This window comes from Lissotriton helveticus, chromosome 2_1, assembly GCF_964261635.1.
Source record: "Lissotriton helveticus chromosome 2_1, aLisHel1.1, whole genome shotgun sequence".
NCBI classification, from domain to species: Eukaryota; Metazoa; Chordata; class Amphibia; order Caudata; family Salamandridae; genus Lissotriton; species Lissotriton helveticus.
In genome coordinates, this window is record NC_136059.1 from 611,396,778 (window position 1) to 611,422,769 (window position 25,992).

General features: G+C 44.1%; 1 protein-coding gene across 6 annotated transcripts in view; it reads right to left on the bottom strand.

Annotated features, from left to right (window-relative positions):
* Positions 1-25,992, bottom strand: part of SSBP2 (single stranded DNA binding protein 2) — an 875,377-nt gene that overhangs the window by 504,075 nt on the left and 345,310 nt on the right. For all 6 annotated transcript variants that reach the window (XM_078675324.1, XM_078675321.1, XM_078675326.1 and 3 more), the window contains exon 3: positions 8,673-8,734. In XM_078675324.1, coding sequence (XP_078531450.1) covers positions 8,673-8,734 — 62 coding nt within the window. The remainder of the gene's footprint in view (positions 1-8,672; positions 8,735-25,992) is intronic.

Consider the following 25,992-nt stretch of genomic DNA (forward strand, 5'->3'; position numbering starts at 1 on the left):
AATGCCTGCTATAACCTTCTGACATGCATAGTTAACACTATTTAACAAGGGTATCAAATAAATAGAAAGTTTGGGATGGAAGTACCGCCATACCCGTTTACAAATTCTCAGAGTAAGGCCGGAGGACACCCATAGGGTGACTCAAAGAAAAGGAAAGAAAAGCACAGTTTTAGCAGAGCTCTAGTAAAACATGACTCCTGGAATAACCCACATACATCAGATTTGATGGTGAGCCTGACCCAAATGAATCTGTCTGAGACACATATATAGTTCCTCAACAAGCACTTAGGAATTACTCCCATCCCAAAATCAGACGTTTTTAATTTGAGAAAAGAACTAGCCAAATTGTTTTTCTGAAAAATCCAGTTAAAAGCTTTCTTTGGGAATTCGTTGTAAGAAGACTCTAGAAATAGCAACACAGACCTCAGAACAAATCATACATTCAACCCCCCTCCACTGCAATGTTCCCACGAATCTCATCGTCTGAATAAGCAGGCATTGTGGACATTGAAGATTTGGCAAACGAACCAGAAAGCCAGTTCTACATGTCCAGATTAGAAAGGGCAGCTCTCAAACGGACCAAAATACCAAAAATGCACAAAGAAAGGAGGCCACCTTTAGGTCACGCCATAGTATCAGGAATTGCCCCAAAGGACAAATATTTAGACCAGCCATTATCCAGCTAGGATTTTAAGATGAGCCAGGAAACAGACTTGTAATAACAGAGAGGCACTGTTGGTGAACAACGAATGAGCACAAAGTAATGTGTCGGAACATGCTCAACCATCATAAATAAGGTCAAAAAGACCATTAAAAAAACGTCGAAAGAGTCTTAATATTAACCAGAACTCATGGAAAGTGCCACTCTTCTCTTGCAAATGGAGCTCTTCTCTTACAAATGGAGTACAAATCTGAGAGATCTACATATTTCGTTGTTGTGATTGACAAGGGTTTGCTACAATGCATTTAGAAGTCCGACATGGCCACAGAATGATCTGCCATGTGAACCCAAAAGAGTAATGAATCTCTTACTTTTAAACCTTTTCCCTTTAGATGTACAAACCATTTGATATTTTATATGTATTGAGTATTAGTTATGTTCAGTGTACTAGCTACAATAAATGTGAATGCTCTCCCTTTCTTCTCCGCTTTCACCTTATCCCTTTTGTCTTCACTCGTTCCCAATTGTTCATCTCCTTTTCAATTTTAACGTGTTCCTTACCACACAGTCCATGTTCCGCATCTCCTACCCTTCTTGTCACATGTCCCATTACACCAGCCTTCGCCATAAGCTTTCTCCTATAATATCAAAACTGCTAGCAAGAATGACGAGCCATTTGATGTCATGTACAATGTCATCTCTAGAAACAAGGTACAGAGTTAATCCTCAACTCTGGATATACACCTTTTTGCGCTCCAAGTTACGATGGGGTATCCTTCGCAGTAAAATACATTAGAACTCTTGCGGACTGAAAGACACAGTGGCATCTTAAGGATCTGGGGAGCCCTGGGAAAGAAATTTTGGGGGGCGCTGGGCAAAACATAGTTTGGGGGCCTTGTAAGAAACGCAAACATCTGTTTATTACCCATTTTCTGCGGATTCAAGCCCGAATGATGCTAAACAATACTAAATTATATGTGAAACTTTAACATGGTCACACAAATACACTTGAAATAAGTCTATCCTAGGTCCCCAAAAAAATCCTTAAGATGACAGGTTAGAGAAACCGAGTCAGAGGTATAGACGTAGAGAGGTTTAGACAAGGAAACATAAGAGGTCAAAGCCAGAAAGTGTACTTTCCAAGGGGGTTGTAGTACATTGTAAGCTGTTAGTTATCTTTCTAGTCTTTATAGAATCTTGCCTTGATGCATTCTGTATTCTCTATGTGTCACTTATGTTCTGTATTCTACAAGTGGCAGTTGACTGGTTACTACTGCATCGAAGTGGCCGCTCTTATCTTACTCTGTATCTCAAATAAAGTACTATTGAGATCCTCCTACTCTTGCCACCTGGATTCATTTACAACAGTTTTTGGCGACGTTTTTCTGAACCCATCGAGATAAGAGCGGACAAAGACTGAGGTGTTAATTGGTCCGTGCCTCCAGCAACGCTGTTGAACAGAAGGCTGTTTTACGAATTGGTCCGTGAATCCTATGACACCGTTGGACAGAAAACTGATTTTGTGCACCAATTTACAGCAATGCTAAAGAATCCACAGAGACCGCTTTGTGGTACGGAGTGAAGATCAACACATCCTTGAGAGTTCGTGTTCAGTGTGCTATTTAACGTGCCAGGACTCACAGGTGACTTTGTTTAAGTTATTACCTCAATAACTTACCTTTTGCACTCATTACGAGTGCTTCAGCTAAAACCCTGTGCTCCCGTTAAAAAACCTCGATCTTCCCCTAGTCTCTTTGCGTTCCTGTCTGTGTTGTTCTGCCCCCTCCTCACAGACTGCTCTGATGACGTACTAGAATGTACAGAGGGTGTTGGTGGACTATCTTGTGACGTTTCAGCCCACGGCCAATCACAGTGCTTCTCTTCTGTTTCGACGCGCAGGTTGTTTCTACCATTCTCTTAGCAGTACTTAGAGACACGTCAGCGCGCAACGTACAGGAAGCCATTTTCGTTGTCATAACGACACACCTCCAGCAAAGTAACCGATTCATGACGCATTTCTTTTGCGTACATATTTAACTAAGTCTACTTCTCCAGAAACATGTTGAATGTTAACCACAGTAAGCTTTCAATTTCGGAATAGGAATATTTGTGTTTCCACGACGATACACACGTCAATTTAAGAAACCTGTGTGTGTTGGTTTAAGGAGTCTATCTTTGACGATACACACGTCAATTGCTCTGTGCAGGTACAAGGGATTATATCCTATGTATGAGTAAATGTTTTATGGGGTTTTTTCATATTATATTCATTGATTTACTTATTTCTTCCTTGAAGGTTTTATTCATTTTTAATACTTTCGACCATGTCTGAGCAAACCATCCAACAAAACTAATCAGTCATTTTGCCTCCTAGTTTTCTTCCTATTCCAGGTCAACCAAGTATTTCATGGGAGGATTGGTTTCCGATGTTTGACAATTATTTAGACGCATTGGATGCTCAAGAGTTTTCTACAAAGAGGAAGAAATCTCTTCTATTGAGTTCTTTGGGGAAAGAAGGTCAGCGAGTCTTCAAATTTTTGCCTCAGGTGCTACAAGCTGGCTCTCAAGCCCCTTTAGATGAGTACAGAGAAGCAGTTTCTCGTCTTGAGGTTAGATACTCTAAGGAAGAGAATCTGGTCATGAACAGATACAAATTTTATACCAAGAGTCAAAAAGTGGGGGAGACTATAGATGATTTTGTGTCTAGACTTCGTGAAATGTCAGTCAAGTGCAAGTTTGGCGGCATGACTGGTGAGTTGATCAGAGATCAACTCATAGTCCAGTGCAACAACAAAAAAATTCAGGAGCGTCTGTGGGCAGCCAAGAATCCTAATTTACAGACAGCTATTGAATTAGCTAAAATAGTGGAACAATCAGAAGGTTGCATGAAGGAACTCGAGAAAAGGACTGTTGCACCTGATGTCAGTGAGGTGTCTGGTTGTGACTCTATGAACAGTTTACTGGGTGAAGATGATCTAGGAGAAGTTGCTGCCGTCAAAAACAAGAAGTTTGTCTACAAGAAGCCTTCTACCATGAAATTACAAAGTCAGAATCCAGCGAAAGGTTCCTCTTTTTCAAAACAGTGTTGTAGATGTGGCAGTTATGGCCATCTTTCTGATTCTAAATTCTGTTTTGCTGCTAAGCAAGAATGTATGAAATGTGGGAAAGTTGGCCACTATGCTAGAGTTTGCAAGGGGAAAAGTCGTTCTTCTGTGGCATGTGTAGATGACACTGATAGTAGCAGTGATGTTTTTAACAAAATTCTGGTGGTTGGGTTGGAGGAAGGTAATTTAAATGATGAAATCAAGCGTAGAAACAGGCCCAAAGCTCTGTTCACTGTTAATGATAAAGATGTGTCTTTAATGGTGGACACAGGTTCACGCTATACTATCATTCCTAACCATGTTTACTTGGAAGGGTGGAGTAACATTCCCCTTCTTCCTAAGGACATCTCCCCTGGTGGTTACCAAGGTGAACCTTTGAACATCATTGGTTATTTTCTTGCCAATATCAAGTTTTTTTGTAGACAAATTCAAGGAAAGGTTTATGTTTCTGCCACGGGTCCTGCTATCCTTGGTTGCGTTCACCAGTACGATCTTTCTAATATTGTTAATCCCCGTGCTGATCCACAGGTGATAGTAGTTGAAGATGATCAACTGCTTTCCATCTTGTCTGGTTTTGAGCATGTTTTCTATGAGAGTTTGGGACGTCTCAAAGGCTATTCACATAAGATTATTCTAAAAAAAAAATCTGTTCCCGTCCAGCACAAGGTAAGAAGGATTCCCATTGTCATCAGGGATGAAGTAAAGCGTCTTCTTGATGACATGTTATCCTCTGGTGTGATTGAGTCAGTGGAAGCTTCTCCTTGGGTTTCTCCCATTGTCGTCACAAAAAAAAAAAAATCGGACGGCAAACTCCGTTTCTCTGTAGATTTGCGCTCATTGAACCAATGTGTAGTAGCTGACACTTTTCCCTTACCCAACATTGCTGAACTGGTCACTACACTCAAAGGTGGTAGGTTCTTTTCGAAACTCGATCTCAGGAGTGCCTACCATCAGATTGACTTACATAAAGATCCAAGGAGTTTAACAGCTTTTATCACTCCGTGGGGCACTTTCCAGTTCAATAGGCTTCCATTTGGACTTATTTCAGCAGCGAGTGTTTTTCAAAGGATGGTTTCCAGTATTTTTGAGGGTGTACAAAATGTGGTGTATTTCCAGGTTGATATACTGATTTATGGCCAGTCAGCAGAGCAGCATAATAACACTCTGTAAAGGGGGGTCAGTAATGGGCTGGACACGAGGTTTGGGCAAAGCGGGTTTTATTTTCATGTACAGTTTTCTCTTTCTTAAAGTCAGTCTGTCTCTGGCGAACTCCGCTGGGTCCGTGGTGATTATGGGTTCAGCCGCTTATCCGATAATCTTCTAGCCCGGGATCAGGGCAGTTGAACAAGGCAGCTCTCAGGATGACCGGGGAAAAAACAAAACAAAGAAAGGACTAATTACTTTCCGTCCTCTTTCTTTTACTTGGGGACACCGGGGAAGTGAGGGACACCTTTAGTGCATAGCGTTGCCTTGCCGATACAGTGACTCGTAGTGAGGGTAGGATTATTTACAGGGTTCAAGTAGGTGCGGGACCACTAGGAAGCTGAGGGTATTTAACGCGGGAACAGTCCCCTTCGCCCCACCCAGCTTGTGAACTTGGCCCGTACCTGTTGGAGCCACACTCCTCCCTCGGGAGTGTGGCCGGGCGCAGCGCCTTCTCGTTGGCCTCCTGGCTCGTCTGCTTCTTTCTGTAGCGCGTCTGCTTCTACTTGGGGCACGTCTGCTTCTCGTCCCGGCTCGGCGTTCAGGGCTCCGTACTCTCGCACCAATTCCTCCGTCTTGCTCTCCCTTCCTCCGGTGATGTCACACACCTCCCCTTGGACCTCCGGTGTCTTATCCAATGATGCATAGCACACGTCATTGTGGGAGGGGCCTTCTTCCAGGGCACACGGCCAGTTAAAGGGGCCATATCGATTTCCTTCAGCAAGGGCATGCCACGAGTGTTGTTCGTCCTGTGAGGAAGGATGAAGGGAATCCTTATCATTATATGTCCACCAGTCCATTTCCTCGCTGTCCCCCTGGGTACTGGGCAACTCGGACACCTTGTTACACACTCTTAAAGTTGTTTTGGGGAAATTGTCTAGTGCGGGTCTTACTTTGCGTAAAGACAAGTGTTTATTTTCAGTAGATCAAGTGGATTACTTCGGTTACACCATCACCCCTTCTGGCATCAAACCCAAGAGGGATCGGTGTCAGGCAATTCGTTCTGCTCCCCGGCCTCTGGATAAAGACCAGTTACGTTCCTTCATGGGACTTATCGAATATTATTCGAAATTTGTCAAATGCTTTTCTGATGAGACTGTGTGTTTGAGGTCTCTACTCAAGCGAGGTGTTAGTTTCGTTTGGGGTGTGGAACAGGAAGAATGTTTTGATAACATTAAGCAAGAGATATGCAATGCAGATGTCTTGGCACACTTTGATGTTCACAATAAGTCTATTGTTACTGTTGACGCTAGCGCTACAGGCTTAGGAGCCATGTTGTCACAAGTTAAAGCTGGTTCGGAGGTTACCATTGCTTTCGCTTCAAGGACACTTACCGATTCAGAGAAAAATTATTCGGTCATTGAAAGGGAGGCGTTGGCTGTCTCTTGGGCTGTAGAGTACTTTAGGACTTATCTTTGGGGGATAAAGTTCATCATTAGGTCAGATCACAAACCCCTTATTAAGGTTCTTTCTCCTGGGGGTGCTGGCAAGGGCTCTGCCAGGCTCATGAAGTTAGCTGCTAGACTTCAGGAATTCCAGTTTTCTGTGGAGTACATTCAAGGATGGAGAAATGTACAGGCCGACTGCCTCTCAAGATTGTCTCTGGATTGGCGTACTTTCCATGGCTTGGAGCCTTCTTTATGTTTAGATGATATTGCAGTTGCGTCTGTTGACGATGCAGTTTTTGTAGGTGAGGGTGTTTTCTCAGCTGATGATTGGAAAAGAGAAATGGCATCTGACCACACTCTTCAGGAGGTCATTAGAATCATCAAGTTAGGTTCTAGGCGGGAGAGCACTGTTTCAGTTTCGGTTAGGCCTTTTGTCAAGATTTTGGAGGAACTTTCTATTATCAATGATGATATTTTACTTAAAGGTGAGCAGTTCATACCTCCTTTTGGTCTTAGGAGTAAACTTTTGACATTGGCACATGAAGGCCACATGGGACAGACCCTTACTCAACGCCGTATTAAAAAACACTTCTGGTGGCCAGGCGTGGATGCACATGTTGTGGATTGGGTTGAGCAGTGAGTCATGTGTAAAGAAGGTGAAAAGCGCTTGAAGACTGGCCCTAAATCCATTCCCGATGCGCATGTTCAGGGTCCAGATGTACCTTGGCACACTATCTGTCTTGATTTCATTGGTCCAATGGGTGAACTGAATGAGAAGGATAGGTTCGCTATGGTTGTTGTAGATGTCTTTTCTAAGTGGTTGGTTGTCAACTTTACCAATGATATCACTTCGGAGAGCACGATCAGATTCTTGGGAAATCTTTTTAAGGATGAAGGCTTGCCTTCAGTCATTATCTCCGATAATGGCACCCAACTCATTTCTAGAGAAATGCAATCTTTCTTGAAAGTGTGGTATTTCTCATCACCGTACCTCGCTTTACAATCCTCAAGGCAATGCGGTGTGTGAAAGGGCCAATAGAGTGGTGAAAGGAATAATACAGATGGCTTCTACTGGTGGGGGTATTGTTAGGAAAATGGTGAATGAGATGTGGGCCTATCGCACAACACCCCTACTCCATGGTCAATATCCTTTCCAACTCATGAGAGGACGTGATCCTGGTTCAAAGTTGGTTCCTGCCTGGATGAAACAAGTTGTTACAATGCAAAATGTACAAAGTGGTATCACTTCATGTCAGACACAACACGTTAATCCTGGTCACTCTGTTGCTTTCTTGGTAGGTGACTTAGTCAAAGTGAAGAGTGGTAGAGTTCAAAGGGGTCTCTCGAAATTCAAAGGCCCGTTTAAAGTAAAAAAAGTTCTCAAACACTGTGTCATTCTCAACAATGGGGAGTGTTGGAACTTTAGGAGGGTGGCTCTCTATCAAGGATTGAAGCCTGTTGCTGTTGACAATGTTCCTCCTTTCCCTTCTTGTGATGACGATGTCGCTGTACCTTGTAACTCCTTACCTTCTGTGACTAGTGGGTACTTATTAGCCTCTCATATTCCTGTAGAGCCTGTACTTCAGAATGTAACTTGTAATTCTGGTGGAGGGGATGCTCCTTCCTCTTTGGGCGATGTTCCTTCTCAAAATGATTTGGTGTGTGTGCGTCCTGTTAGATCTCGCCGACCACCAATTTACCTTCAAGATTTCATTCATTGGAGAAGATGTGTAGTACATTGTAAGCTGTTAGTTATCTTTCTAGTCTTTATAGAATCTTGCCTTGATGCATTCTGTATTCTCTATGTGTCACTTATGTTCTTTATTCTACAAGTGGCAGTTGACTGGTTACTACTGCATCGAAGTGGCCGCTCTTATCTTACTCTGTATCTCAAATAAAGTACTATTGAGATCCTCCTACTCTTGCCACCTGGATTCATTTACAACAGGGGTCCCTTGAAAGGTGGGGGCCCTGGGCAATTGACTATTTTGCACAAGCCTTTCAAACGTCTCTTTTTTCAAGTATTCTCCATCAATACGCACTCAAGAGAACCCTGTATCATGATGTGAAAAATAATGTTTGGTAGAATATTTTATTTTTTTATGTCGTAGCATTTTGTTGAAGAACACTTGTAAACTTAACATGCAAATCCAAAATGATGAAGTGCATAGCTGGACAGACTGCAAGAAAACATTGCACATTTACAGAAGAAACAGGCCCACACTATCCAGGTTCTCCTGTGTTACAGCTCATTAATCTTATAATAACAGTGGCAATTAATTGGAGTATGAAAAAACAAGAAATTAAAGTACTTACCACCACCAAGAATGTAGAAATCCCGGAGGCTCACCCAGCGTAATATTTTTTTCCCATCTTATCTACAATGAAGAATCAGAAATTATTGACAAACCCTCTTTACCAAAATATACAGAGCACAAAGTATCATGCAACTGTGAATTATTTGCAATAACTTTCTTCACTTTTCATAATATGCAATAATGTGGAAGTAAATGGGCATCATATGTTACATTTTCACACAGTTTAAGCATCTTGAAGGTATTGTTAACAATGCGCTTCTTTCTCTACACTTTTTACATAAATATGAGGTATAATGTGGTGTGAAGATAGGATCCTAAGGGCCTGATTCAGACCCTGGTGGACGGGTTACTCCGTCACAACGGAGAGAGATATCCCGTCCGCCAAAATATAAATCCCATTATTTCCCATGGGATGTATATGTTGGCGGACGGGATATCTGTCACCGTTGTGCTGGAGTAACCCCTCTGTCAAGATCTCAATCAGGCCATCCGTATGGGTTCGGCTTGAGCAGGTCCCGTTCATAAACCGTGGAAAACAACCCCACTTTAGCAAGCACATATAATCTCTTAGGCTGCCATATGTCACATTAACTGCTGACGTTCAGTATCTGATGTCTATCTTTCCCACAAGTCCACACTCCGTCTCCTTCCTATCAAAAAGCAAAACTCAATACATGTGATAAGAAGCCTTTGTGACGTGAAATATGCTCAGATCACTCCTCCAAACGGATCATAATCAATGGGTCCTGCCAGCAGGAAGCTTCATTACAATTCCCACTTCAATTTTGTTTATTATTGGTGTTCGATGGCTTGCAGCGTATGTTCGAAGGGGGCATGTGTCTGATTTGGATTCTAATGGCAGTACAAACCTATCCCTTTGCATATTTGCAGCCCATCCTCGCCCTGCCACTCAAGGCATCAAGACGGTCAGCTTCAGCCTTACCCCAATTCTTCCAACCTTTCAACCAGAGATTCAGTTGGAGTCTCTGGGGAACATTCACACCATTGCTTTATGTCATTTTACTGATACTAGGGCAAGATCTATAAATCTTGTGTGGTATTTAGATTCCTTCGATCTGGGCATTAAGCCCAGTAGGCAGGGGTCAGGGTCAACAAGTTCAGTTTCTCTGTCAATTCTACGATCACTTTCAGTGCCTTAGTCCAAAACAGGGATAGGATGAGACATTGCCATTACGGTCCAATTTCTCCGTGTAATGGGGAAGGGCAGACCCCTCATACGATGGTTCGTTGATTCACTCCGCATCCACAGTGTTTCGCAGCTCATAACTCTAAGACAATGCTGGAAGACTAACTTAACATGTCCATGCACGGATAAGAAATGGGATGCCCTGCTAGAGGGCCCAAGAAACTTACCACGTAATGCCTGGGTTAAGCTTATTCAACTTTATATTGTATATAGGGCAGTGGGGTAGCATAGGTTGCCAGTGCCCAGTGCAAGTATTACGCGGCATAATTTGCACCCCCTAACCCATAGACTGTGCCGTCCTTAAAAATGTTGCTCCCGGGGCAACTGCCCTTGTGGCCCTACCCACGGTACGCCACTGCATAGGGCTTATCTTACTCCTGCAAATATAAATCGTTATTACCACAAAGCAGACGCTGCCTGCCCTCGCTGTGCTCAGATAGATGCAAACTTGCTACACATGCTATGGGCCTGCCCATGTCTACATAATTACTGGTCCAGTATCACATTTAGTTTATCCACATGCACAGAATGCCCAGACCTGTACAAATGACAAATAGGTCTCCTGGGATTGTATTGCAGGAACAAAAACACAAGACCACGTCCCGCTTCCTACATCTAGGATTCATAGTGGCTAAGAGCCTTAATACTCGTAGGTGGAAATCCTCTGAGCCCCCACCATTTGTAGCCTGGACATGCTCAATTCGGCACAGGCAGATAGAGTGGCACTACATAGAGAAGACACACTCGGTCTAAGGAAGTATCCCATTGGCACTTACTGGGACAATATGTTATCTGACCTGTTGTCTAACCACCCATATGATGTAGACCATGGCGCTGATGCTCTAGTAGGGAGCTCCGTACATTGAGCCTAATGATGCTACCTGCTGTTCGTCCATTTCATTAACTATGAATGCCCCGCACTCACATCCCCAGTAAGGCTTATTTGTAGATACTTAACAGCAGTGGTATGAGCATTTCTGTGGACTGTAGTGAGTGAGGGAATCAGGGGGTGGAGCTCCAAGTTGTATGGTTTCCTATGTTATTATTTTAGAGTTGTTACTGCTATATTACTACTTTTATGAAATGAATCTGTAACCAACAGTCAACAATTTGCCGCCTCTAACTTATTTAGAGGAGTTAACAAACTGGTATCCAACCATATACGAAGTGATGCACCTTCTAGATATGTATGATAATCTAGTGCAGGTCTTTAGTGCCCATCTACTTTTCATTGCTGTCTTTGAGCTGGTCTACTACTGCCACATAACTATGTTATTGATGCAAGTTGTATGTAAAAATATGTTCAGTGATCGTTGAACATTATGCCTTTAAATGTATGCTATACTTTTCGTAATTTGCATTATCCCTTGTAACGCAAAAATGAAAATCTCAATAAACTTATTCAAAAAAAAAAATTAGGAGACAGCCATAACATGCGAACAAATCCTTCCTGTGGTTGTTGGCAGCAGAGGCATCTGGAGTTTTCTTTGTCGTACATGTGGGCTATTCACCGAGGAGTAAGATAGGTTTCATTCAAGTAATTAACCATTGATTATACTTCAGGCAGACATTACAGGAGACATTATGTAAAAACTCCAAAGCATGGGTCTAATTGCTATCAGCTATTTTTGTCCTTAGATTTTGTTCCCAACCAGTCTTTAAGGATGATTTGCAGTGTGAGCTCTGAGGTCTACATTATCTGGTCCTCATATTTGATCAAGAATGTGTGTCAGTGCCCTGTAAGTGATGAACTGACTCAGTTCCAGTCCATCTGGGAGCTCCTGAAATCTGGAAGATTCCCATGTATAAAAAAGGTACCCAATGTAAGCAATCCACCTAGCTGGTAAGAGAGTGAAAGAGAGGGGAAGACTAGAACAGAGATCTGACACATACAGGTGCATGTGATGTTTGGGTTGTATGTACTTTCTCCAGCAGCATTAGGCTATATGCCTCAATTTGTGCCCCACCCCCACTTCTGTTCCTGGTGTCATCAGTCAGTGTAGCATTTCCGTTATCTGCAACACTCTCACTACATCATATCTCTGGGTTTGGATCATGGCGTAACCATGTAGACACCTGAGGCCGCTAGCCATTGAATAACATCGTTCGTAATTTGGAGTTCCTAGCCCTCCCGCAAACATGGAGGTTTGAAACTTAAACAGAGCTACTCAACTCTTAATGGTTCCCCATATCAGGAACAATAAGATCTTATCGAAATCTGCAAAAAACCGCTACGGCACTGTAGAAGAACCAACATTTTGGTTATCGCTATCCTTCCCATATGTGACAGTGGCAGGGAAACCCAGAAGAGTAGTGACTGGCACACTGCTGCCATTGCCTAGGTTAGCCTCTATTAAATCAGAGTCCGAGTGATATACATTAACCATAAAATATTAAAAGAAGTACAGTCTCAGTTATATTGCTCGCAGGGGAAGAGCAGTACATTCCTAATCTGTTTGAGGTCGCAGGGGGAACAAGAACGATTTGTTCAAGCTGATCCTTAACCAGTAATTGTCTACTAAATTATTTAGAACATTCATCACCTCTTGGAAAGCATCTAGGCCCTTATGTTAAAAATTGGTTCATCTGCGCACAGCGCAATAATCTGTTATCTATCACCATGGTGTATTCACCAGTCCGCTTCTCTGTCGCGTAACAGGCACGCCAGTGGCTCCATGGCAACTGCAAAAATCAGGGGCGATAGGGGCAGCCTAGTCTAGCGCTCTGCCTATTGAGAATTCTACAGCTATCACCAGCCTGTCTGCACCCTTGCCATGGCTGCATATATAGTAACTGTAGCCACTGCCTGAAGCAAGGACCTATCCCCAAGGATTCTAGGACCAACATAAATTAAGGCAACCAAAGGGTGTAAAGACCTTCTCGATATCAAGCGAAAGAGTCATGTCCCTGAAGTCATTTGATTGCACATTGTCTAGTCTATCAAGTTTATCACATGGTGCAGGTTAACAAACGTGGGCTTTCCCAGCTCAAAGCCGTTCTGGTCTGGATACTATTGCAGTGCCACAGTAAGGAGCCTGTTTGGAAGTATCTTACCCAAGATCTTGTAGTCTAGGTTCAACATTGTTACGGGGTGGTATGACCTAGTGTACATCTAGTTTCTTGCCACAGGTTTGGCAGGATCACTATAAGAGACTCATGCAGGGAACCCAGTTGTTTGGTGGCTTCATACATTTTTAGGAGTCTAAAAGTAAGGACTGCTCTGTAGAGGGAGTAAAACTCGTCTGGAAACCAGTCTGGAAACCAGTCTGTGCCTGGTAACTGTTCAAATCTATTACCTTCGTAATGTTGTTTTGACAGAAGAGCTTTATAGTTCACCCTTCCAAGCCTGCCCACTGGGTCCCTGTCCTTCTTTCTGAAGAAAATGGAGAACAGCAACTTGACACTTAATGTTGGTGAAATGCCATATTGTTGAATTTCCAAAATTAGTACAGCCTATTTTCTCCCAAACCAGCAGAATGTCAACAAACAAAATACCAGAAACTGGAATACAGAACTGCACTAGAGCAGCAAAAGAGAATAACAGGCACAAGTGATAAGGACTGGTTGTGAAATGAAACACTAGGGCATAGGTAGGGGATAAATGTTATAGATTGGGATAAGCAAACACAACAGGATGATGGAAGGAGCACAGGAACTTTTCAGACAAATCTGCTCCCATTTTATTAAATGATTGAATTTTCCCAAAACTTCACAGTAAATAAAGTCTTTTGCTGTGAAAAATCAAAAGCTGTGCTGTGGAGGCTCTGGTCACTTGAACAGTGCCGGGGGACTGGAATATAGAGTGCTTCATCGCCACTAAAAAAAAAAAAAAACAGGGGAGGCAGTAAGTGAAGATGTGCTACAGAGATACCAGTCAACTATACCACTCTTTTTCATGGCGGATAACAACCAATCCAAACAGGAAAGGCAGAAAGTGAAGGGGGTGAAAAAGGAAGACTCCAGCCTCGAACTAGACAGTGGCAGCAGCAAAAAAAGGTATAATGGAGACCTAAGATCTTGAATAGTCATTACATCCATTGGCAGTATAAACACCAGCCACGATGGGAGATAGCCAACTACTAATGCAGGAATTCAAGGCTAAAACTCTCCACCTTGCGCAAATATCTGGCAATAGCCATCATGGCGTTGAATCACAACCTAAAAGCTGAAACATGAGTACTCTAGGTCAAAACCTTCATAGCTGAACAAGCCCACAAACAGGCTGTTCGGACTGAAAAATAATACAGGAACCCACCCACTCAGCAGGTCATACCCTAGATGGTATTTTCACAAATCAACCAGATATCACTATAATAAAGATTGTACCGTTACCATGGACTGACCATAGAGCCATTTATTTTGACGTGATTAGCAAAACGCCTACCTTAGTCCAACCCCCCCAGTTACAAAACAGAAGGTTCGGAAATGGAATAGGGTAAAAAAAGATGATCTGGAACAGGCGTTGATTGTGGGCCCGCCTGCATTAGATCGTCATAATGATCTAGCAGCCAACCAATTTGATGATTGGATCAGAACAGCTGCTTATGGTGCCGCCCCTGAAATTAACAAAACTATCACAAGAGCAACCGTAACAGCTCCCTGGTATAGTCCAGAGCTAAAAATAATAAAAATAAAATGTAGAAGGTCAGAACGGATCTGGAGGACGGACTACAGTGTGGAGCACAAGCGAGCCTATAATCAATGCGTTGACTAATATAAGCAAGCCATTATTAACTCCATGCATGCGGTGCATTTTTCCGCTGTGCGCTGGAAAATTCAAAAACCCGCGGTTCATGACGAGCTCCGCTCGTCATGAGTGTACGAGAGGTGTACCTCATGATGAGCTGAGCTCGTCATGAGCATCGAAGGGGTTAAAGCTAAAAAGGCATACTTCACCACTAAAATAGGAGATGCTACACACTCCTCAAATTAACTTTTCAAAACTGTGTATACTCTTGCGAAACCCCAGCATACAGAAAAGTTTAGACCTGATCAAGCTTTCTGTGAGGTGATGGCCAAATTTTTCCAAAGTAAAGTACAAGTGATTTAAGATGATCTTTCAAGCTCAGCCACTAAGATCCCTGGTAACGCTCCTCCAAATACAACTGTATGGGCAGTCACTAGCAAACTTGCACGCTTCAGGGCACTTTCTGTGGAGGAGGTCCATGACCTCCTTATATCCACAAAATCTGGTTCCCCAAATGACCCTTGACCCCCCAGCAGTTATTCACTTGGTGCCTAAGACTTAGTGTACATCTCACTACTCTCCTGAACCAAGTTCTTGAAACAGGTAAATATCCCAATGTCTGGAAAAAGGCCTGTATAAGGCCAATTCTTAAAAAAACAGCTTTGGACACGCTAGAACCAAAAAACTACCGGCCTATATCTCGGCTACCACTACCAGCTAAGATTTTGGAAAGAGTTGTAAATAGGGAGCTGATACATTACCTAGAAGATAATCTTCTGTTGGATTCCACACAACATGGCTTTAGGCCTTGTCATTCGACAGAAACTGCGTTAGTGTTAGCAACAGAGGGGATTCGGAGGATACTGGATGGGGGTGGCAGAGCAATCCTGGTTTTATTGGATCTCTCAGCGGCTTTTGACACCGTAAACCACAAGGTGCTGGTGCAGCGGCTGAGAGATGTTGGGGTGGAGGATGTGGCGTTAACTCTCCTCTCCTCCTTTTTATAAAACATGATAACAAAATATACACTGAGAGAATATACAATCTGGAACGTTTCAACTCCCATGTGGTGTTCCGCAAGGATCTGCTCTGTCACCAACCCTCTTTAACATTTATGTGTCCTCCTTGGCTAACTTAGTAAGGTAACATGGCTTTTCCTTGATTATGTATGCCGATGACTCGCAGCTCACCATTTCAGTCTCCGAACCATCAGAGTCAGTAGCCATCAGCTTTCATGCATGTCTGAAAGACATCATGAGCTGGATGAGCTGAAATTTTCTGAAAATAAACACTGACAAAACCGAGGTTTTGGAATTCGGCAAAGGACCATCATTGTGGAACACCAACTGGTGGCCTTCAGAGGCAGATTGCCCCACTCCGGTTACTAAAGTCAAAAACTTGAGGGTGATCCTGGATGAACAGCTCAATCTGTCGGCCCATGTCAATCAACTAACCTCCTCCTGTTTTTTCCTCTTAAAAACTCTGAGGAAAATGTTCCCTTTCATCGCATTTGAACTCCAAAAACTGTTGTAGTTGCACTCTTATTATCTAAATTAGATTACTGCAACACACTTTTTCTGGGAATCGACAAGGCGCAGGAGAGGAAGCTACAATCATTACAAAACACTGCCACTAGATTGCTTATGAACATCCCAAAAGGTTATCCCACCTCAGAGGCCATCAGAGCACTACATTGCCTCCCGGTTCATCAAAGAGCCAACTTAAAGTCGCTTTGTTTAGTACACAAGGCCCTCTACGGAGGAACATCCGGGGAGGTTCGTAAACTACCAGGTACTCTCCAGCAAGAACTTTCAGGTCCTCTACTGAGGGCTTTGTCTGTGTTCCAAGAACACGCAAGGTAAGATGGGGAGGTTGCACACTGTCTTTCTGTGCGGCAAAACTCTGGAATCAGATGCCATCCACTCTACATCTTCAATCAAACCGCATGAGGTTTAGGAAAGATCTAAAAACCTGGCTGTTTCTTAAAACCTAATCATTAGAGTCAGGTTAACTGCAGTAGCTTACGTATCACAGTTATCGCCAAGACGCCTCGGCATTCGCTGCGCTCTATAAATAACAATTCAAATCAGATCAAATGGGTGCTGGTCACCGAACATGCTGCAATGCTTGGGAGACTGAAGGACAATTAAACAAGTTCTAGAAGAAATATAAAAATATGGGGTATTAACACCTTAGTCCCCGGCCCTGAAGTGAAACCTTATGTCAAAGCGCTCTCCAACCACATCCTGTCAGAAGATAATAATATGGAGCCGGAACTCAACAGAATGCAGTGTCTTCGCAGCCAACCAAATCTGCCAGAAATTACTTTCAAATGTGCTAACAAGAATCCATTGAAAGAAAAGAAAATGTCAGTAGCAATATCAATGGACTTCATCCAGTTCGAGGGAGACAAGAGCATCCTACTCCACAACTTATCTTCAACAACTTCAGCAAGATGCCAAGAATTCAGCGAAGTAACTTCAACTCTCTGACAAAAATCAACAACTTAAACATGAAGATATCAAATCTGCTTTTTATTCACTTTCCTGCAAACTATTCAATTGAAGATGACAATGCAAGTGATATGCAACTTCAAGCTCCTCGGAATCAGGGATCTACCTGAAACATCAAAGGAAAATGATAATGATCCAAGAGACAATAGCGAGAATGGAGGAAACCAAGGGCTGCCAGAGATCGCTTGGAAGCCCTTAAATGGAGGCAGAAAGCAGACAAATAGGCATACCCTGCCTCCACAGATGAAGACAAACATTTCCTCGGACCACCGATTACACACACACTGCATTCCTCTAAATTAATGATACTGGGTAGTAATCTCTGCAACATGCACTGTCATTTGGGGCTGAAGTAGCTATCCTAGAGGCCAAATTTAAAAATTACCAGAAATTAAAAGCACAATTGACTGCTTCCATCATGTGTTTGCCAGCTGCAGAGAACACAGAACTAGCAGCCCCTTGAGTCATCCCCATGGGGCCTCACCTAACATGGAAGATGCAGATGCTGCCCAACTCCTTGAAGAGCGCTAGAGGGTGCTCTGGCCAGGGGCATCAGGTTTTCATAGCGACAAATCTCGATTTCCATTTTTAGGGCTCGGCAATAACGCGCTGAAAGCGCGTTCTCGCCGAGAACTATTGTCGGCGTCTCAGCAGTCTGAGACGCCGAAGGGAGACAAGACCTGGCCGCGCGCATTGTTTTTCCATAGGATAACGTTGTGCGCGCGGCCAGGTCTTGTCTCCACGGCATTCCAGGGCTGACCGGATCGTGTCGCGCGCCTCTCTGGAATGCAGGGGGAGTCTGCAGAGAGGTGCGCGGCGGTGCCAAAATGTACACAACATGGGGTACGTAGTCCACTAGGGCACTTCCCCCAGAGCTTGCAGATCTAAATGCATTCATGGAACTGTAAGCCTAAATGTAACTGACAATGACAACATTATTGTGTGATTACTTAAAAGCGTGATTACTTAAAAGCGTTAGAAAGCATAAACGGTCTCAAACTTTCAGTACATGCGCATTTAGCCAAACCACTTAAAATAAGATTGAATCATAATAAAACGGTGCTTGAATATGATTAAATGTGCCACGCAATGAGACACTGCTCATGCAGGGAAATAAAGAGTTTGACTGCTATGGCAGTTGGATGATTTTGTTTGTTAGTTGATTGAGAGTTGGAAACCTTTATTTCCCAAATGTGGCCATTTCAGTCAGTGTTCACGAGGAATATGGAAAGTGAAACGACCTCCTTGGCTGAGCGAGTCCCATGTTGTATAAATATAGGCCTCAACTAGGTTTGCCAGGCATGCAAAAGAGCAGGGCAGCACAGCACTAGATGTGCTAAAGATTCTCCTCCATAATTGCACAGTCTGTAGCTGGTTATGGTCTTAAATGCTTTCCAAAATTGATTCAGTTCCCTGATTGGGACTAATCTTGCTGACAGAAAGTCTTGGGGCGTATTTGCCCAAAGCTTGTTGGAGATGGAGTTTGGCTGGGGCGCTCAGTTGTGGTGCGTTTCAAATCTCGTGGGGATGTAGCTAGGAGCTATTCCATATCCAGTTTGCGTGACCACTGCTGCAGTTTTTTCCTTCTTGCGGTTTTGATACACGAGTAGTTAATAGTGTTTCTGTCCCACTTTTCTACTTCCAGTAGCACGCACGCCATGGCTAGTGTTAGATTGATTGACATGGGGTTATTAACACTTGCAAAATTGAAGTGGGCATTTAAGATGTAGACTGTCCCGGTCCCCTTAGGAGCCAAATCCATTCCATACGCCATGTGGAGAGATGATAGACGGAGATTTAAAAAACAAAAATAATTCTTTGGACTGTATATTGTTGAACCTGATTTATACTAAGAATCATGCAGCCTGGAAATCTAATCCTGGGACCTCACAGCATCTCCTGTAACACTCCACGCAATCAGCTGCAGTACCCTTGCTGTGCCAGCTCAGCTGACACATGCACACACGGACAAACACCACTCCCATGCACACACGGACACCACCACTGCCATGCACACACGGACACCACCACTGCCATGCACACACGGACACCACCACTGCCATGCACACACGGACACCACCACTGCCATGCACACACGGACACCACCACTGCCATGCACACACAGATACCACCACTCCCATGCACACACACGGACACCACCACTGCCATGCACACACGGACACAATCACTGCCATACACACACGGATACCACCACTGGCATACACACACGGATACCACCACTGCCATGCACACACAGACACTGCCATGCACACACAGACACCACCACTGCCATGCACACACGGATACCACCACTGCCATGCACACACAGATACCACCACTGCCATGCACACACAGATACCACCACTGCCATGCACACACGGACACCACCACTGCCATGCACACACGGACACCACCACTGCCATGCACACACGGACACCACCACTGCCATGCACACACGGACACCACCACTGCCATGCACACACGGACACCACCACTGCCATGCACACACAGACACCACCACTGCCATGCACACACAGACACCACTGCCATACACACACAGACACCACCACTGCCATGCACACACAGATACCACCACTCCCATGCACACACACGGACACCACCACTGCCATGCACACACGGACACAATCACTGCCATACACACACGGATACCACCACTGGCATACACACACGGATACCACCACTGCCATGCACACACAGACACTGCCATGCACACACAGACACCACCACTGCCATGCACACACGGATACCACCACTGCCATGCACACACGGATACCACCACTGCCATGCACACACGGATACCACCACTGCCATGCACACACAGACACCACCACTGCCGTACGCACACAGACACCACCACTCCCGTGCACACACGGACACCACCACTGCCATGCACACACGGACACCACCACTGCCATACACACACGGACACCACCACCACTGCCATGCACACACGGACACCACCACTCCCATGCACAAGACACGGACACCACCCGTGCTTAATTTGTAAAAAAAAAAGTGCCAGGGCTTTCATTTGTAAAAATTAAGTGAAAGGGCACTCATCAGGAGGCTACTGTAGTTAGCCATACACATTACGCGACTTTGAGCTATTGCCATTGTAAATGACAATTACTTTTATTTATGTTTTGGTTTTTAAAACAAATAAAAGACCTTGTCATTTACAATGTCAAGACCTTAAACTCGCGTTCATTTACAATGCTAATAGCTCTAACTTTTGCAATCCCGAGACCGTTGCATTGTAAATGCTTGTTTTTCTATGTTGAAAGTTATGGTGTAGGGATGGAAGGAAAAAAAAAAAAAAGAGAAGGAAACCCGCAGACTACCTATATTCACAAGACACACAAAAGCTAGCAAAACGTCTCAGACAACACTCCCCAAAGAATCAAGTGTAATAGAATTTAAAAAAAGAAACCACACAATTACCAGGACATCATCCCACCTTGACTGCCTCTAGTGACTAATTTATAGATCATATCGTTATATGGTCAGGGATTTAACACACTAGTTAGAAGACGGGTGGCACTGAATTGGCTCCATGGCAGAGTTTGATATCACCTTAATAAAACAAGCACTGGCATAGCCAATAGGTCTCGCTTTTGGTATTTTGTAAGTTGTTAGTTATCCGATAGATATTCTTATGCGCACAGGGAATATAAAAAAAACGGGGAAAAAATAGGACTGGGAAACACAGACGAGAGCGGACAGACGTGAGGCACTTAACTGCGGGGGGAAAGTGAAAGAGACGTAACCTGATACTGGAATGCAGCTAATTGGAAGGAAATAAATATATTTCAGCACATCCAGGGGCCAAATACGAGTGTAAGCACTCCGAGCTTGTCCCAATGCGGGTCAACTTCCCGCTGTTCGGCACAGAATGGTCTTTGAGCGGCACAGAACGGACTAGAATATAAATCCCATTGTACAGCCACCAAACACGGTGAATGCAAGCCGGACCTGTCTGTGCTGGGAATCAAAGGGGCGCCTGGTCTCAAGCCGCACTGTGTATTAATACCACGTCGCCATTTTGTTTAGCAGATTAGACTTCATTTAGTGTGAGTCAAAGAACACAATACTTAGGCAAAAGTAGTTCAATACAGTTTGTGCTTATCCATCAAACAACAGAGACAGCAGCGCCGTCATGATACATATTAATTAAAAAATGATCTGTTATGTTGCATTGATGAAAATAAACAAGCACAAAGCATTGCAATTCCCAGCTCTACAAGGTGAGAGGGCCGGAAGAGGCGTGAGGTTATTATGCACGGAACATTGCAAATGTTTCACAATGTTTGCATGATGAGGAAAATTAATTCTGCTTTTAATGTCAGGGTGGGTATGGTCTTAAAGGTTTACCCGAGTCCTAAGCAATCTTCGGTTTACAAAGCTAGTGTATTTTGTGCACCATGTTACTAAATAATACAAATAAAACGCTCAGAAATATCGTGGCAGATAGATCCAAGGATGAGCATAAAACACTCGCACCCAAGCCCGCGCTCACTGTAACTCATCCACTGAAAACCGACACTGCTCCATGCTGCGACCCAAACGCACAGGTATACTACAACACGCAGACAATTGAGCGTAATCACGCACACTGTTCTACCCGTAGAAATCCACGCACAGACCCAATTACGTGCAATACACCACCCTGTGTTGTTGCCTCACACATACTCTTCTCACGGATCCTCTCAGTTAGACTCACACAAAAGCGAACTCTCACATTCACAGCAACCCTTCTCTCACTGAGAGGTAATACTATGGTTTTCCACATTAAATATCTGAACAGTTTCAAATATTAAACTAACGACACGTCACAATTCATTACACGCTTTACGTCCACATTTTAACGAGAACATTTCATAGTTAAAACCGGATCCGTAATAAGCGCGGCCCAGGACGCCGGTTAATAACTGGCGTTTTTATGTACATCCGGGCTCTACATAGGCCGTCCGCCATGACCATATTGTGAAACAAAAAGTACTTGCAAAAGCAAAAACTGACCAACATACCTTCCTGTTGTTGGTGCAGGAGTCTGCTCAAAATCTCTCGACACAGGGGAAAAAGCGCTGCCAGCCTTGCACCCGTGCCACATGCACACTAGAAAGCACAGGGTGAGCCCAGCAGCACCTTCAGCACACCACACAGTGATGTGTGAACCTATATGGTGGAGCCTGCACTCACACTCTGCAGCATGAGCCTGTGTGGTGCCACCGGCACACCACACAGCGCCACATGAACCTGGACATGCCCCTAGTACACCACACAGTGCTGCGTGAGCCTGTGTGGTATAGTTAGCACACATGAGCCTGTGTGGTGCTGCCAGCACACACATAGCGCTGCATGAGACTGTGTAGTGCTGCCAGCACACACACACACACACACACACACACACACACACACACACACACACACACACACACACAGAGGTGTGACTCCTTCTGTGCCTCGAACCCCAGGCAGTGGAGCGTGAGCCCAGCTGTGCCGCCTGCACAGCACACAGTGCCCACGGGGAGCAGAGGACACTCCCAGAAGCACCACCCAGCCCCCGCAGCCCTACGTACCCGACAACTGCAGAATTATCTCTAAGCAAGTGGCCCCAGCAGAGCGCAGGTGTAATCCTGGCAGAATCTTGACATCCATGAGGGGAGAAACACAGACGTGAGCTCATTGTGATTTAATGTCAGGGCGGGTCTTTATAGCAGAGGCTAATGTGGCGAGCGGACGGAAAAAAGGAAAAAAGCACGCGAGAAGTGAAAGCCACACCAAGACATGTGTTTTGAATGATCACACATGCAGCTGTGCACGATCATTCAAAACACATGCCGCCTGTGCGGGTAACCGCAACCAATAGGCCATGGGTGGAGTAATGCTCCCGCCTTTGTCCAATTGCCTGCTGTCTTTGTTAAAAAGACGCACGCAAAGGCCAATAGCCAGGGATAAAACAAAAAGCACACGCACGAGCGTTTGCGAGCGTGAGGTGAGCTTTGAAAAGCCCTTCCATAAAGTCTTCGCCAGAACAGCGCATGCGCTGTTACCGGCTCGACCTAAAAACTCACTTACTATGGCAAGATTCCGAGAAGCTTAGGTCTTATTGGCTCCCAAACCAGCTCTGCCACTTGTCACATTCAAAACTACATAATTAGCAATATTATTAAGAAATGGCCCGTCCTTTAAATTAGCCTCAATGAGAGATAGGATAGGCAGGGAGATAGGAATACGGGGAGAGTACAAAATGTCATGTTCTTGATTTATGTTCCCCAATGAGGACAAGGAACATTTTTCCCCTTCATATTTAAAAAAATAGAAACATTTATAATAGGTTGTCTGAGAATGGGGTGCAAAAGGTTATGCAGTACTTAAACTATTGATCTGCCTCTAAGTAAGGCTCCCACTGCTCACCGGAGGCACTGGTGAACGTATGGAGGTCCTCAGCTTTCCAGTTGCATAGCACTTGAAACACAAAGGAGAGGGACTATGACGTGATGACACCGTACACCAGGTGGTTTCAATGACAAGAGTTTAATCAAATAATTCAGTTCCTCAGAGCGACGTCGAGCGTGTTCCCACTAATGCCAGCCAAGTTCCAACTGCATCACTACAGACTACAACGTTTAAGTCCCAGGTTCATAAAACGAACACTAGAGTAGATTATTTACTATTAAAAAAGCATGCCTTTGAACCAGATATTGGATTCTTCAAAAGGCTTAACTGGTATATCAGGCATTTCATCAGATATTTAAACCCTCAGGATTTTACCACACATTGAACCAAATCTCGGAACATGAGTCCTCAACTGTAGTGTAGTTCCTATACACCCAATAGGCTCTGCGCATTGGAATAACATATCCTATAGATGTGACGTAGGACTGAGGTCTACTAGGACTCTATTGAATATATTAAACTTAAGTGTGAGTGTCAGCTAGCTCAGAGGTCACTAGAAACTTTCTCAAATACACAAGAAGGGATTAGTTTCTGACAACCGCATAAACATGACAACTTTGTTTCCCCAAGATAAAACTGATCATCAGAGTTGTGGAAACAATAGATAGATATTTTACTCAGTCAATCGTGCATGCTCCGTTTCACCAGAGGTGCAGAGAAATGGAGACTGGCATTTTCAATAAAAGTATTATTGAACAGTCTTCTTTCTCAAGCATGAGAAATTAACTGCTACAATCGTAAAACTGGTTGTAAAAAATAATGCATACAGTATAAAGAGTAGAATAAAATAATACTGTAAGAGCATTGTATGGTGCCTAAACCATAGATAAATGCATACATAAATAACAGAGGCTAAAAGTACTCAACTGGTGCTTCTAAAAGAAGCCTAACCTGGTGTACCTAACCTAATCTTAGTACGAGGGAAGAAGTAAGTGAGGTGTAGAATAAATAGATTGTTCTTTTGCCAAGAATCTGTCCGAGATTTCTCTTAGGGTCTAATCAGCCCCGTACCTTCGTTTGGAACGAAGAAGGTCAGGCTCAGGACTCGATTTCCCAACAACCTGCAAGGGTAGCTTGGAAACACTGGAGCTGGATTTCTCGACAGGAGAAAAAGACAGCGTCTCTCTCAGTGAGTCTGCTGGAGGGTGGGCTTCCTCCGACACTTGCAGTAGCAGGGCGCGTCGGGCAAGTAGACAGTCGAACTGCTCCAAACCACTGTGTGTTTGCTAAGGCAAATGTGGGCATATTTATACCTTGAAGTTGCCGAGTTTGACATAAAGGTGGACATAACGTCATTAAAGACTCTCAGTTCTTTGAAAACTCCATGAGTTCTTGGACAGGTCAGTTCTCGCGCAAGGGAAAGTCCCTAGCTGCTGAAGCTGAGTTTTCGAAGAAATCGTTGTAGATTTTCGGAACTAGTGGAAGTAGCCCTGCCGTATTTGGACTGCATGAGCTATGACTAAATATGGTTATGATTCTTATGCCTATATAAGGACATAGGGCCAGATGCATCAAGCAAAAAAGCGATCGCAACTGGTGCGAATCACCAATTGCGATCGCAAATGGAAGAATCGGCATGCATGAATCAAAAACGCTAAAAAATAGCGGAATCGCAAACGCTAAATAGCGAAAGCGGAACAAAATCGCAATGATAAGGCAGAACCCCATTAGCGACTCGCACCTAGCGAGAAACCAAAGACTCTGCGAGTCACATAGCGAAAGCGCAAAATCCTATTTGCGAAAGCGCGATGAACTCGCAAATCACATGCATGAAAACTCGCTAATTGCGAATCATGCAAAAATCGCTATTTTGCATGCGCAGTTTACAGGGAATCACAATCAGGTGGTAAAAAAAAAAAGAAAATTCCTCACACACCTGCCTCACATCAGAGGTCTATTTAAACAGACCCATGAGGCCACAGTGGCCTCCCACAATGGCAGGACTATACATCTTCGCGAGGAGAAGGAGGATACTTGCAGCAGGCCAGGCCAGAAGGCAAATCCAGGAGAGAGTCTTCCGCCTGCGCATCACATTGTTAGGACAGACACGTGAGCAGATATATGATAAGTACAGGATGAATGCAGCCATGATACTAGACCTGATAGCTGAATTGGACCCACTATTGCAGCGGCAAACACATAGGACACAGGCCATACCTACTCATGTCCAGGTGCTATGTAGCCTGCACCTCCTTGCGTCAGGTAGTTTCCAGGACATAGTGGCAGAAGCAGGAGGGGTATCACAGAGCTCCCTCTCACGTTTCTTTAAATCCTTCCTGGACGCCATGATGACTGTGATCAGCAACCACATCAGCTTCCCCACCACCCCACAGGAATTGAGCCAAACAAAACAGGATTTCTACCAAGTAGCAAGGTTCCCACACGTGATTGGATGCATTGATTGCACCCACGTAGCCATATGTCCCCCTGC